This window comes from Bufo bufo, chromosome 1 (assembly GCF_905171765.1).
Source record: "Bufo bufo chromosome 1, aBufBuf1.1, whole genome shotgun sequence".
NCBI classification, from domain to species: Eukaryota; Metazoa; Chordata; class Amphibia; order Anura; family Bufonidae; genus Bufo; species Bufo bufo.
In genome coordinates, this window is record NC_053389.1 from 142,809,072 (window position 1) to 142,825,375 (window position 16,304).

The 16,304-nt window shown below is 45.7% G+C and overlaps 1 protein-coding gene across 1 annotated transcript in view; it reads left to right on the forward strand.

Annotated features, from left to right (window-relative positions):
- The first annotated feature begins 9,818 nt into the window (after positions 1-9,818).
- TRIM28 (tripartite motif containing 28) overlaps positions 9,819-16,304 on the forward strand; it is a 52,730-nt gene continuing 46,244 nt past the window's right edge. The window contains exon 1 of the mRNA XM_040430078.1: positions 9,819-10,248. Within this exon, the coding sequence (XP_040286012.1) occupies positions 9,996-10,248 (253 nt within the window). The 5' untranslated portion in view covers positions 9,819-9,995. The remainder of the gene's footprint in view (positions 10,249-16,304) is intronic.

Sequence of the window (16,304 nt, forward strand, 5' to 3'; positions counted from 1 at the left end):
AAAAGTGTAGTTAACTGCCTAATGCATAAATGGCAGGATGCTTTGGAGCCTCAACGGGAGGAATTTTGGGTGGGGGTGATGAGGGCCAAAAATTGGGTCTCAAGTAACTTCTCCCATAGAATTACGCAATTTAATATAATATATCGCCTATACTACTCCCCTAAAAAGGTAATGCAATATTATAAAACCAAGGAGTTTAGCTGCAAAAAATATGGGCAATTAGGCGTAGATTATATCCATATATTATGGACATGCAAGAAGATTAGAGAATTCTGGTGGAAGGTGCACGAAACAATATACGAACAACATGGATTTAGAGTTCCCTGGGAATTTGATACCTGTATACTGGGAGGCTAGATGGGATAGGCTTCGTTAAATATCGGGAGATAGCGGCCAAACTTTTATTCCAAGCTAGGAGATCCATTGTAGCACATTGGAGAGATGGCGTGGTCCCTGAGGTCAGGGAGTGGGAGAACCAGGTCAGAATTTCGCTCGCAAGAGAGAAATTTAATCTAGTATCTAGAAAAAAAAAAAGCTAGATTCGATGAACTCTGGCAGAAATGGTTAAAGTGATTTGAGATGAGAGATTGGAGGGGGAGATGGGGGATGGGGAGAGAGAGAATATTTTTTTTTTTGTTGTTTTCTCTGTCCTTCTATACAAGCAGTGGGGAGGGCGGGAATATTAAATTTATGCATATTATGGATAAGTTGTCTAATGTAGGGAAAACAAAGGGAATGTTTGAAATGTACTGTAAAATGGATAAATTAAATGTAAATGATAATTTATGTGAAAAATAATAAAGAATATTTATTTTTAAAAAAAAAACAGTTCAGTGATTTAGTCACATATAAGGAAAGTGACAACAAAAAGTCAGTTTCAAGGAGAAACAGTCACCTTGAGTCTGGTGTTTGTTCACACCAGGCAGCAACACATAGGTCCTTGGGTGAAACAGAAATCCACTTGCTTTCATCCAAACAAGATAGCAGGCCTTAATCCCGGCCCAAACTCTCAGGCCCCAACACAGAGACTGGCAAAGCTCCACTGTCAGATGGAGGATAATCCACACACAGCTGAGACGGCTGGCTGGGTTTTATATCCCTGACCAAAACCCAGCCTGGAACGTGGGGAACAGCCACCCATCCTGCACTTTGGCTGCTCCCAGTAAGAGCTCCCATTATGACTGGGGATGAGTGAATCAACTTCAGACCTTGGAACCAAACCTGAGTTCGGGAAATGTTTTTTTACAGTACAAATTAATTTATGAAGTTATTGCGCAAAGTCTTGTGAGACTTCGCGAAGCAATAACTTTGGCTCATCAGAGCCAATACATTCTAATACTGTACGGCGCTCCTGCTCCATACAGTATTAGAATGAAGTTTTATGCAAATCGACTTCAGCTGCTCCAGGCAGACCAGGAGGTACCTGAGAAGGGTACAGGCATAGTCAGGCAGGCGGAGTCGTTACCAGGAGCAACAGTGCAGGAACGAAGGATGAGGCAGAGGCGTAGTCAGACAGGCAAAGGGTCAGGGCAAGCGGCACAGTTACAGGTCAGGCAATCCGGATCGGCAACAGGAGAGTCAAGGCAAGCTGGCAGGGATCAGACAAGTAACAGAATCCAGGAACACAGAATACGAGTCAGGAACACAAGTGGTTATCAGGAACCTAAGCAGAGCACAAGGACCTTGACACTGAGGCATCTGTGAAGAGGGCTGAGCCACTTATATATGTGCATGAGGGCTAGGATTGGTCAGAGAGGTCACATGACCTAACCCATAAAACCCAGGAAGTGACGCGCGCCGGCCCTTAAGGAAGTGCTGCAAAAAACCAGCAGCAAGCATGCTGTGGCCCGGGCAGAGATGAAACTGTGGAGCGGGTCCTCAGAACCACAGCACCTACACAAACAGAGCCCAGAACTGCAGCGGTGAATTGGAAGCTCTGGCCACAGATCACCGGTGAGCACGGCGCCCGGGACCGCGGTGATAAGCAGGGGAACAGAGGTGCACAGCACCCGCTGTTACAGAATTGGCTGTGAACATGAAAAATGTTAATAAAAAATGTTAATAAAAATTTGCTTTAGCCCAACATTTTTCACTTTCACAATGGGTAACAGGACAACCCAATTTTTGTTACCTATTTTCCGCTGAATATGACAACACCCAATATGTGCTCAAAAACTGATGTATGGGCGCATGGCAGGGTTCAGAAGGGAAGGAGTGCCATATGGCTTTTGGAGGGAAGATTTTGCTGTAATGGTTTTTGAGAGCTATGTCACATATGAAGACACCCTGAGGTAGCCCTACAGTGGAAATCCCCAGAAAGTGACCCCATTTTGGAAACTAGCCCAACAGGTGTTTCCTAGAATTTAGAAACACTTGGCCATAGAAATGAAAAATTGCTTTTTTTTTTGCAAGAGACTGTCACTGTGGGTCCAAATATTTCATTTACACAAGGAATAATCGAAAACATGCACCCCACAATTTTTTACCCATTGTCTTCTGAATACAAAAACACCCCATATATAGTTGCAAACTGCTGTGTGGACACACAGCAGGGCTAAAAAGGGAAGGAGCACCAAATGGGTTTTAGCAGGTTTCAGTGGAATAATTTTCAGGTGCCATGTCGCATTTTAAGACACCCTAACGTACCCCTACAGTGGAAACCCCCAAAAAGTGACCTCATTTCTACAGTAGTGAACACTTTGGTCCAACAGGCGTTTCATAGACTTTAGAAACAATTGGCCATGAAAATGAAAAATTGCTTTTTTTTCATGAAAATGTCGCTTTAGGCCCACATTTTTAAATTTCCCAAGGGGCAAAAGATAAAAAGATCCTGAGGTACCCCCACAGTGGAAACTGCCAATAAGTGACCACATTTTGGAAACTACTCCCACTAAGGTATTCATCTAAAGGTATAGTGGATTTTTAGTTTCATTATAATTTGTACATTAAAGGGCTTCTGTCACCCCACTAAACAGTTTTTTTTTTTGCTTACTTATAATCCCTATACTGCGATTTATGCATACATACTTAATTAATCATTTTGCTTCAGCAGATTCTGTTAAAAACGTACTTTTAAAATATGCAAATTACCTTGCTACCAGCAAGTAGGGCGGCTACTTGCTGGTAGCAGCCGCATCCTCCTATCCTAAAGACGCCCCCTCCGCATGTTGATTGACAGGGCCAGCGGACGGGATCGTCCTCTGGCTGGTCCTGTCTGCTCTCAAGATCTCGCGCCTGCGCCGTAACGGTATTCAGTCGGCGCAGGCGCACTGAGAGGTGGAAGCTCGCTCGGCCGCTCCATCCTCAATGCGCCTGCACCGATGACGTCACATCTACACCCGGCGCAGGTGCATTGAGGAAGGAGCGGCCGAGCGAGCGTCCTCCTCTCAGTGCGCCTGCGCCGACTGAAGAAAGGTACGGCGCAGGCGCCAGATTTTGAATGCAAACAGGGCCAGCAGAGAAAGATCCCGTTCGCTGGCCCTGTCAATCAACATGCGGAGGGGGCCTCTTTAGGATAGGAGGATGCGGCTGCTACCAGCAAGTAGCCGCCCTACTTGCTGGTAGCAAGGTAATTTGCATATTTTAAAAGTACGTTTTTAACAGAATCTGCAGAACCAAAATGATTAATTACAGTATGTATGCATAAATCGCAGTATAGGGATTATAAGTAACCAAAAAATAAAAAACAGTTTAGTGGGGTGACAGAAGCCCTTTAAATTTAGTTGGAATAATTTAGACAAGGTGGACTAAGATTTTTCTAAAAATATAAATTCTCACTGGGCAACGGGAAAGGATAAAAAGGGTTTCATGAAAGTAAAAATATTAAATTATACATCAAAAGTAGTATGTTAAATTTTGAAGCATCTTGTCATACAAAGGCCAAGTTTTGATGGACATGTTTCACATTGATAGCTGGTTTCCTTTCTTATACCATTTTTGTAACACACAACGTTTTAGCAGCTTGCTCTTTTTTGCAGTAGGAGAAATTTCATTGGGGAAGTGCTGTCCTGGCACTATCCTTGTTGCCTCACATGTAGAAGTGGTACTGGGGCCTGCCTCCACCCGGCCCCCATATATGAGGCCTTTATTACATTTTCTTGAAATTCAAGAAAAGTTCCCTCTTGGCCCGCATTTCTGTAAAGCACAAATGCATTATATAATGCAACCTGTGTAAGGTGCACCACAAGTTTTTTATACCATATCCTGGATTTTCGAATGGCACTGTAGGGTTTGAATACCTGGTCTGACAGGTCTACCCCACCCATAAATTTATTATATTCTTGAATGCACAAGGGTGCTGATGTCACAATGTATTGTGGTTAACATAAGTACATCTCTTTTGTCTTTATATTTAACGCACAATACATTTTCGCTACAAAATGCTCTGCTCTCTCCCACCCTAAGCATTTGCCCCAGCAGCATTTTTGGAAGGCCTTTTTGGTTCTTTCTTATTGTGTCACATGCCACCGTACTTCTGTTAGCAAGGCACCTAAAAAGTGATATATTAGAATAAAAGTTGTCAAGGTACAAGTTGTATCCTTAAACCAGCAATGGGTGAACCAAATCCCATACAATTTTTCCACTTATTTCAAGGGTGGGGGGACATTATGGGGATTCTCTTTTAGAATCCTTACTCTCGTATATTTTAAAGTGATGTGTGTAGCCAGTTTCACTTTCACACAATTTATACAGTGTGATGCCATATCTTGCCCTCTTGTTAGGCAAGTACTGTCGAAAATGCAGCCTTCATTTGAAGTTCACTAGGGATTCGTCGACAACAATATGTTTTTCATGGGTTTATATTTCTGCAAACATAGAATTGAAAGGGGTGATTATGGGCCTTAATTTATACAATCTATCAAAATTGGATTATCTTGGGGTGGGCATCTGGTATTATCATTGTAGTGTATAAATCTCATTCTAGACATAGCTGCATGGTACATTGGGGTGTAGTAAATTACGTCTGTACTCCAGTATGCTCTTAGAAATGTTATTTTTTTTACCAAGCCCTTACTTAATGCAATGCCCCAAAATGTACTCATCTCCCCAGCGTCGGTAGGGGTTAATTTCTGGGCATGAAATGTTGTAGGATTCATGGCAATAAATTGGTTTGCATGCAAATTGGTTTGCACAACCATCAATAAAATTAAATTATCAGTAAAGAAAAGCTTGAAAAAAATCTATTTCTCTAAACCCAGTCATATTAACATGTATACCTGCATCAGCAGTAAAGTCAAGTTATCTGGGGGTGCCTAAATAGGTGCACTTGATTGGGTTAATGACTGATCATCAACCCTTTGGCGCATTCTTGGGGGTTCATCGGATTCAGTTGAAGATGATGCAATAAAATTAATTTCACCTCCACTTGCAGACTCCGTGTCAGACAAATCATGGCGTACACCTGCTCTGCAGTAAACTGCCTGCGATGCGCCATATTTGAATTTTAGTAAACGACGTTACAGTCCAGTAACTGTAGAAGATGAAATTGTATTTTTTTTTTTCAAAAGGTACTAACTGAAATATTTTTATATATAAAGCAAATTTGCTCCAATAGAAAAATAGGAGCGGGATTGGGCTCACTGGGTCAGTGACTGGTGGCGGTGGTTGGTGTCGATGTCAGAAAAAAGCCCGCTAAGAATATGTATTGCTTGGTGCAACTCTGGCAATAGGTCTGTGTGTACCCAAGAGAATAACAGAAAAACTGTAACTAATAAAGATTTTATATAAAAGTGGGTTAGGGTTCACTGGGTCAGTGACTGATGGCCGTTAGCCAATGTGGATGTCAATAGGAAGGAGGGTGAGGGGGGAGGCCCTTTAGAAAATATGTAGTTCTTGGTGCGACTCTGATAGGGGTGCTGGGCATACCTACTAAAATAACGGTAAAACAGTATGAACCAAAATATTTTTCTGTATAGAAAAAAAATTGCTTAGAAAAAAATAAAGTAGGGGAATAGAATATGTAGATCTTGATGCGACTCTGATAGGCATGCTGGGCGTACCTACTAAAAATAACACTATAACTGTGTCATTGACTGGCGGCCGTTGGCCTGTGTGGATGTCGATTGGGAGGGGGGGGGGAATATGTACTGCTTTGTGAGACTGGCAGGAGCACTGGGTGTACTCGGGCTCACTGGGTCAGGGACTGGTGGATGCTAGCCAGTGAGGATGATAATGGGGGAAATAAAGTGCCGCTAACAAAATTATAAAACTAAACGGCTCTAAATATATATATTTAAAATGGGGGGGAAAAATATTTGCTCTGAAAAAAATTATAATATGGGAGCAGGATGGGGTTCACTGGAAAGTAATGGGAGGTGGATGGGGTGTGCATAGTGATTGGTGCAACTGTGGCAGGAGCTCTGATTGACAATAACCCTCTCTGATCACCTCTCTGACAGAACTGAGGTGATCAGAGGGGTGAAGTCACCTACCCAGACTCCTGTCCCCTGATTGGCCAACCTAGAACCATCTTGATTGGCCCTGGGTTGGCAAACTGTGATTGGTAGCTGTCTGTGACAGGTTCGCATTCACATCGGCGTCTGGGATGGCTGTCAGAGTGCCGTGACAGCAGCGATCCCTGATGCCTTCCTGCTCTGATCGGTCCATTGGAGGGGCCATCAGAGTATCTGTAGTAGTAGCGTGGCTGTCGGAGAGCCGCTGCATTCTCCGTTACAGAATCTGCTGTCCATGACACGGTGACTGTTTCTAGCCATGACGTGTATACTTATCATGGAGCAGTAATTAACACTTCTCCATGATGGATATACACGTCAAATAGCACTAAGAGGTTAAAGTGGCACTGTACCCTGAGTAAACTTTTGATATGTCAGAGATAGGGATGAGCGAAGCCAGCTTCAGATCCTATATCTGAAGTTGCTTGGCTCAAAACATTGTTTTAATGCTGTAAAGAGAACCGTCTCCGTACAGCATTAAAATGTATTGGCTCCGGCGAGGCAAAGTGAGTTACCTTGCGAGACTTCGGTGAAAAACTTCAGCATTTGATTATTTAACCCGAAAACCATTTTAAAACAGGTATCTGAAGTTGGTGTCACGGCGTGGTGTGGGTGGATAACTCCACATCGACCACAAGAGGGGAGGGAAAAGTTACTAGGCCTGGAAACTAGGGAAAAGGGAAAAGGTCACCACCTAGTGAATCCCTAAACCGAGCCCTGACTACTATAAGTATGAACCGACCTTGATGGTAGGAATGTTCATACGCTGGAACCTAGGGCCCTATCTGACCCTAAAGGGGCCCTGGAAATAGTGTCAGGACAAGAGATGACCAGTTCCTTTCCAGCTGAAGGAACAGTCGACTCCCTCAAGGTAGGGGAAAACTACGAACAAGAAATAAGGAATAAGACACTTAACTCCAAAGTATGCAGACGAGCAGGAACTCAAAGGAGAATCAGACACCAGCTCTTCACAACCTGAAAGGAACTATCAACCGCATAGCATGATGGGTGAGGCCAGACTAAATAGAGGCGTTAGAATGACCACTTAAGCTACATCTGAGACCAGAGGTGTGGTCATACCCAGCAACAACACAGAAAAGTGAAACCAGAGAGGCTGTCAGATCACATCACGTGCAGCCAGTGTCTTAGATCTTCTGACCCCTGTCACAGGAGAGACCGTGACAGTTGGCTTTGGCACAGTCTGGTAACATGGTATTGAAGCCAACTTTGGATCTAAGTTTTAAAATGTGTTTTCAAGCTGAAAAATCAAATACCGTAGTTATTCACCGAGGTACCATGAGACTTCGGTGAAAAATCACTGGAGCCCATACATTTTAATGCTGTATGGAGACATAGCAAAAGTTTAGATTGGTGGGGGTCAGTCTCTAGAACGAGGGAAGAGAAGTGCTTATGTAGCGCGTTCTCTCTCCTTGCTGCAGGACAGGATGTGAGATGGATTCAATAGAAAGTCTTTGGGCCGTCTCGCTCCAGTCTCATGCAGTGAGGAGAGAGAACTCGCTAGGGGAGCGTTTCTCTCCCTTCATTCTAGCGATCAGTAGTGTCTCAGCACTCAGACCCCCACTGATCGAACTTTTGATATGTTTACTGAAAATACAGTGCCACTTTAAAGAGCCACTGAACTTGTAGAAAAATGTTGATATGTCATATCAACATATCAAAGGTTTTGATCTGTGGGATCTAAATGCTGAGACCCCCACCGATCGCCAGAACAAGGAGAGAGAAGCACTCACATACCACACAGACTCTTCTTACTGCAGTGCACAGAATCGAGACTGGCCCATTTATTTTTTAAGTGGCAAAACGCTATGTTAATGCTCCTACTGGTTCTAGTGGTTTCTCAGCACTTAGAACTCCCATCGATCAAAACCTTTGAAATGTCTCTATGACATATCAAAAGCTTTTTAAAGGTTCAGTGACACTTTAAGGCTAAAATTAGTTAAAATGCAGTCATTTGTGCATCAACTGTATTTGGGACATAACTGAAATTTTTGGGAGGTTTTTTTTCTTCCAATTTTAATGTGTCTGTTGGGAGGTCAAAGGGGTTAGACATAGGGGATAGCTATTAGAATGGTGGGGGTCCCTACCACTGAGACTCTCACCGATCATGAGAATGGGGACCATGTGACCCTCCCGAAATAAACGGAGCAGAAGGTCGGGCATGCACCCTGCCACTCCATTCATCGCTACGCCTCAGTACAGCATATAGATTGAATAGAGCAGCACAACATGCCACTTTGTTCATTTTGGGGGGCCCAAGGAGCATAGGGTCCCCATTCTCTTGATTGGTGGTGGTCCCAGAGATGGGATCTCCACTGATCCAATAGCTCTTCCCAATCCTGTGGATAGGGGATAACTTAGCACAAATGAAATGCACCTTTAAGGAGGGCCTGGTGAGGGGAGCTGTACAAAACCTCTTGTGAGGTCAATATGACGGCGGTGTCTGGCTGGGGATCTGTATGTAGAAGGTGAAGCTTAGGGTCTGTATTTGTTAGGGTATGGCCACAGTCGGGTTTGTTCATGCAGTTTTGAAGGCCAAAATCATGGGTGCGTCATACTACTTTTCCTCTTTTTTGAATTTACTCCTGGTTTTGGCTTTCAAAACTGTCCTATCTTCTGCTGTATCTTGCAGATCGTGGACCTATTCAAGTCAATGGGTCTGCATGTGCACCACAGGGTGCAGTGCCCGTATATGGAGGATGTGCCGTTTGTGGTCCGCAACACGGTTGTGTGATTGAGCCCCAAGAAGTGACATGCCACTTCAGCAGGGGATCTCAATTTAGCAGCTGAAAAAAAACACACCATGTCCACACAATTAGGTTTTTCCATTTAAGTAAATGAAAAGCTATTGATGGTGGATTTCACAGCAGAAAACTGACGTTTTCCACAATGACAACCGTAACAGATTGGTGTGAACATACTCTGAAGGGTCTCATACACAGTATTTCTGACTGGAGACAGCACGTTAGGTTGTTCACTCTAGCTGGGTATATTCCCAAAAGTAAGCAATTCTACCATATGTCCCACAAAATGTGAATCTGGATATAAACTGTGTCCATCTTTTCTAGAAGCCATGAATACTCAATAACTTATAATAGTGGTAATATAATAATTTGAAATAAGTTATGGTGGTAACTCGTTGTGCTGACAAATAGTTCGAGGATTTTGGTTTGAGCAGAAGGACATTGGCGCCACGCTATGCGCCCACTAGTCTGAGGTGCGGAGGGATTCGAAGACGAAGAAAAAAGGTCCGGACAATCAAACCCTGAAGTCAGTTAGTCAAGCACCACATGGCGCCATCGGCTTCAGGCCCCGCCCCGTTCTAGACGTCACCGCGTTTAGGGCACGCACTATTTTAATTGATTGTTCCGCCGCTGCAGCTGGAGAGCGGGGGGTTTCTGTGCCGCGCTTTTAGCAACCGCGTGTGTATCCATCCGCCATAAGCTACATCGCTGCAGAGGAAGCACCGAGTGAGCACTGACTCGTTGATCGTGAGACAGAAAAGCCGCCTGCTGCCCGAAAAACATGTCGGCCACCGCGACGCGCGAAAAGAGGAGCACGGTCACCTCCGCCGCAGCAGCCGCCGCCACTAATAACAACGGAGATAACGGCAACGAGGAGCCTGCTACCGATGGGCCCGAGCTGCTGGAGAACTGCGGGGTGTGTAAGAGCCGGCTGAGGGCAGAGCGGGAGCCTCAGCTGCTGCCCTGCCTGCACACCATGTGTAAGACGTGCCTGAGCGCCGAGCCCGCCGAGGCCAACCCTGACCCCGGATCCGGTAAGATACTTTCCCGCCACTGCCTGTGTCCTGCGCCGGGCTGACCCACCCCGTCCCGTGCGGCCTCCGTCCCGACAGCGGCGCGGGTCGTTGCAGGCCGCCTCCCCATGCCAGGCCCATGAGGCCCGGCCAGCAGAACAAAGGGCTGCCCGCCCTGCAGGCCTGGGCTGCCTCCTGGGGGCCAGTCTAGCTTATTTGGCCCCCGGATCTCGGGCTCCTGTTCTCCCCTGCAGTGCCCCGGCCTGCAGCGCTCCTTCACAGTGCGGGCGGTGGAACTACAAGTACCAGCAGGCGCCCTCTCTGCAGGGATTCTGTCTGCGCAGATGAAGCATCCCAAACTTTTAGTACTACAACTCCTAGCATGTGTGGGGTGCCGTATCTGGGGCTATCATATTGGCCACAACCAGGCATCTTGGTGTGGAACTACAAGTACCAGCATGTAGTGTTAATAAACTTGTGGGGAGTTACATGCTTCGTGTAGTTTCTGTGGAACTACAAATCCCAGCAGGGCTAATCTTCCCTGTAGTACAACTTGTATGGGGTGCAGCTGTAGGACCACAAGTACCAGGATGCCCCTAGCCCAGTGATCATCAGTAATGCTATCTACAGGTCTCTTGTTTTGAACCACAAATACCAGCATGGAGTGACCTATGAAGAAAATCTCTGCATGTGTAGGGTTGAGGGTGCTGTAAATGCATAAGCTGTGGCTTTCGGGCCATGCTGAGAGTTGTAGTTACAGGCCACTAAGCTTGGTTTTCCCTCCATTCACTGCTCTATTGTTCCTTATCAGCCAGATGTGGTGTCTCCATGTGATAGGAAGTGAGGAGGACTCCCTGCGCGCCCCCCCCCCCCCCCCCCAGACACAATTATACATAGGTGTGAACAGTGTCTTGGAAGATCACCACACAGATGGCGGAATGAGTGATCAACTGGTGGCCACTGTGAGACTGCTGTGGGGGGGCATGGTCACCCCGGGGTGGTCCACGCTCCACCATAAATGCCTCCTGCAATAACTACTGTAGTGAAATAACGTACAATATATTACTAGAAACCTTATGTGAGCAGGGAAAATGCACCGCGGGGGCTTTAGAAGCCTTATACGCCAGATTTCACAAGCACCAAATTCACACATTGCGCAAAAGATGATAATGTGTCTTTGTATTTTTTTTTTATTCGCACAGGGAGCTTGGGCCCCTGTTCACTTGATTGGCGGGCCCCAGTGGTCAGAGCAGATATTTGGCAACATGCTCTCTATCCTGTAGATATTTGATAAGTTGTCTTAAAGACGACCTTTCATGGGTCCATGCTTTATAAACTATCAGGGTATGTAGGGCATACAGCGGGGATCTAATAGCGCTTAGAATTTTTTTCTGGGTGCTGCTCCGTTCGCCCGCTGTGGGCCCAGTTGTATTCACCCGCCTGGTATGCTAATTTTAGCATCAGAGCAATAAGGAGGAGACCAAGTCTTTCTCCGTGGAAGAAAAATACCCACCTTCTCCCTGGCTGTAGCGCTCTCCAATCGCAGCGGAGAGAGCGTCACAGCCAGGGAGAAGGTGAGGTTTTTTTTCCTCCCTGGCTGTGGCGCTCTCCGCTGTGATTGGCAGCGCTACAGCCAAGGAGAAGACGCCCACGGAGAAAGACTTGGTCTCCTCCTCATTGCTCTGATGCTAAAATTGGCCTACCAGGCGGGCAAATACAACGGGGCCCACAGCAGGCGAACAGAACGGCGCCCAAAAAAAAGTGCTATTAGATCCCTGCTGTATCCCCTACGTACCCTGATACTTAGTTTATAAAGTCTGGTCCTATGAAAGGTCCTCTTTCATGGGACAACCCCTGCCCCCCATCATACTGCGGAGGCAGTGGTGTATCTTTAGTAAATTGTTTAAAGGGGTTGCCTGCTTTTTACTATTGATTGGGTCATCAATACCAGATCGATAGGGGGGTAAGAGTCCTGGCACCCCCCCATCGGTCAGCTGGTTGGAGAGAAGGCAGGACTTGTATGAGCGCCGCCTTCACTGCTCTGTTTACCTGCTTGCTGCAGTGGTGACCAGTGTAATTAAAAGTATAGCGCCCCCTATTCACTTCTATGGAACTGCTTCCCATAGAAATGAATGGAGATGCCATGCCTGTAACTACACTGCCCACCACTAGTTGCTGCGGCAAGCAGGTAAACAATGAAGGAAACAATTTTATCAACCGTGAAAATACGTAACTGGTAGTTGTATAAGAAATACGATCACTGAAGCCAACTACCTAAAACATAACTTTTAATATAAATATACTAAAAATCTCTCATTGAGCCCCTTTCATGGGGACTAAGGTACAGACAGACAATAAGGGGCTAATAAGGACCGGATAGGGAGGAGAAGATGTTAGCAGTGGTGGACAGGGGGTATAGCCATAGGGGTTCCTAGGGTATCCCTGACCTGTTCTCTGCCCAGAGATGCACCCAGATGGTAGGCTAGGTACGGGGACAGAGTGCTATCTGTCCTTACAGAACCCTTACAACAAAAATAAACCCTTATGGATTCCTGGGTCATTCGATATAATCCAAAATGTATGTTGATTAGGTGGTCCTTGTCTCGACGCGTTTTCCCTTATAAGCAAGGTTCGTCAGGAGACAACCAGTGGACAACTCAAATGGTCGCTACCAATATGCAGCGAGTACACATTAACAATCAGAAAATGAAAACACAAAATAAACCAAAGTACTGGAGCACCCCCAAGACGGTGCTCAGCTGTCAGACACAAAAAAAACTTTGCAGTGATAATGCAAGTAAGGGAAAACAATTCTATATAGACTGGACTTGCAGAAATAGTGCAAAAGTGAATAGTACTATACTCATCCGATGGTGTGTATCCCTTCTGAACAGTGGACTGCGGCTTGGGGTGCTCCAGGGGGGCACTAAAATGAGGCTCCCTAATCCATCTGGGTGCATCTCTGGGCAGAGAACAGGTTAGGGATATACTAGGGACCCCTATGGCTAGGCCCCCTGTCCACCACCGCTAACATCTTCTCCTCCCTATCCGGTCCTTATAAGCCCCTTATTGTCTGTCTGTACCTTAGTCCCCATGAAAGGGGCTCAATGAGAGATTTTTAGTATATTTATATTAAAAATTATGTTTTAGGTAGTTGGCTTTAGTGATGGTATACAATGAAGGAAAGTCTATTCTTGCATGGAGCACTGCTTTCTCCAACCAGCTGATTGGCGCTGGTGCCAGGTGTCCGAACCCCTGCCTGACGGAGGCTACTTTATCATCAGCGTTTTGCTTTCCGGTATTGAGAGCTGGCAGAGGATCTCAATACCGGAGCCAAACGCTTCAGTTTTCAATTCATTCATTGTCAATGGGGACTAAACTGAACAGAGTTTTTTTACAATTGGTCACTAGGACCATTAATTGTCTCTAGATTGACACGTGTTGCCGAATTATCAATATTAAAAATTAACATTTATTGTTTCTCTTTAAAACATGACTAGAACTCAGATTAAAATTGTCTGTCTGCACTGTTGCAATTAGTATCTTGTAATTGTTTTATACTTGTAAGCCACTAGGGGGCACCTTAGCTATTACTTCCTAGTTTTTCCTCTATCGCTGCTTTATTATTGCAGTTAGTTTGGTGCGCATTGTGGAACTAACAGTCTGTCTGTCTCTGAATAGCAAGTGTCCTCTTGGTGCGCTTAACTACTACCGGTCATTTCATACGTTCTTGCTCTGCATAGCACTAACTGCCTAAAATTACATATAACACTCTCTGCCCCCCGACATGTTTCGCCAAACACTTGGACTGCCCAAACCCCTGAAGACGCCAAGAGTTTGGCGAAACATGTCGGGGGGCAGAGAGTGTTATATGTAATTTTAGGCAGTTAGTGCTATGCAGAGCAAGAACGTATGAAATGACCGGTAGTAGTTAAGCGCACCAAGAGGACACTTGCTATTCAGAGACAGACAGTTAGTTCCACAATGCGCACCAAACTAACTGCAATAATCAAGCAGCGATAGCTAAGCAGTGATAGAGGAAAAACTAGGAAGTAATAGCTAAGGTGCCCCCTAGTGGCTTACAAGTATAAAAAAAATTACAAGATACTAATTGCAACAGTGCAGACACAACTGACAATTTTAATCTGAGTTCTAGTCATGTTTTAAAGAGAAACAATAAATGTTAACTTTTAATATTGATAATTCGGCAACACGTGTCAATCTAGAGACAATTAATGGTCCTAGTGACCAATTGTAAAAAATTCAGTATTTTGCGTCTCAACACGTGCTAGCGGGTCTTATGTAAATAAAGTTAACTGAACAGAGTGCACCAGAATGCATTCCGCTTGGTTGTGTTCCTGTGCTGTAGAGCAAACCGCAGCATTTTTGAGTGCGTCATGGGATGCGGAGCAAGCTGGATCTGGCGTGAAACACAATGCAAGTCGATGGTGCTGCGTCCATATTCTCAGACAGGAAAGAAATCTGCTCAGTTGCTCGTGAATTTACAATGGTATTAATGCCGGGTCCATCATGGCTATTTTAGAGAGAATGCAACTGGATCCGTTCATTAACGGGTGTAGCTGGTTGTATTATCATAGCGGAAGAGTTTTTGCTTATCCATGACGGATCGGGCAAAAATGCAGATGTGAAAGTAGCCTGAAATTGACCTATCCTGAGGATAGGTCATCAATAGTAAAAAGCAGACAATCCCTTTAAGGCTTCATTCACACGTCCGTGAGATACCGGACTGGCATCCTGCATAGTGCAGGAGCGCACAGCGTCATTGATGGCTATGACGCCATGCTCTTTGCGCCGCCACAGTACAGTAATACACTCATATAGATCATACTAGTGTTACTGTACTGCGGTGGCGGCACAAAATGCATGTTGTCATAGCAATCAATGACTCTGTACGCTCCTGCACTAAGCAGGATGCCAGTCCGGTATCTCACGGACCGTGTTCCACGGACATGTGTATGAAGCCTAAGTAAACCCTTTCTTTCATAAACCTATGCAGAGTGTTAGGACCAATAGTAACCAGAGCAGTCATGCACTTAAAGGGAATCTGTCAGCAGTGTTGACCATGCTGAACTGCTGACAGCACTAAACAGGCTGGGGAGAGTAGAATTTAGGCCTCTTTCACACTTGCGTTGTTGGGATCCGGCATGCACTTCCGTTGCCGGAGGTGCCCGCCGGATCTGGAAAAACGCAAGTGTACTGAAAGCATTTGAAGACGGAACAGTCTTCCAAATGCTTTCAGTGTTACTATGGCACCCAGGAAGCTATTAAGGTCCTGGTTGCCATAGTAGGAGCGGGGGAGCAGTATACTTACAGTCCGTGCGGCTCCCGGGACGCTCCAGAGTGACGTCAGAGCGCCCCATGCGCATGGATGACGTGTCCAATGCGATCACATGATCCATGCGCTTGGGGCGCCCTGACGTCACTCTGGAGCGCCCCGGGAGCCGCACGGACGATAAGTATACTGCTCCCCTCTACACTTTACCATGGCTGCCAGGACTTTAGCGTCCCGGCAGCCATGGTAACCATTCAGAAAAAGCTAAATGTCGGCTCCGGCAATGCGCCGAAACAACGTTTAGCTTAAGGCCAGGTCCGGATCAATGCCTTCCAATGGGCATTAATTCCGGATCCGGCCTTGCGGCAAGTGTTCCGGATTTTTGGCCGGAGCAAAAAACGCAGCATGCTGCAGTATTTTCTCCGGCCAAAAAACGTTCCGTTCCGGAACTGAAGACATCCTGATGCATCCTGAACGGATTTCTCTCCATTCAGAATGCATTAGGATAATCCTGATCAGGATTCTTCCGGCATAGAGCCCCGACGACGGAACTCTATGCCGGAAGACAAGAACGCAAGTGTGAAAGAGCCCTAACATGTTTGAGAGCTTTTCTCATCAGGAGTAGTTTAAATGTGAACTTCTGCTGTAAGTGCACTGGAGGCGGAGCTCATCTGATGTGCTCTCTGCATTGTGCTGCTTCACAGCCCCTCCCCCTGCTGAGTGACAGCTGTAGCTGACCCTCAGATAAAGGGTGTCGGGCAGTGCTGGGGCATAATGTGCTCAT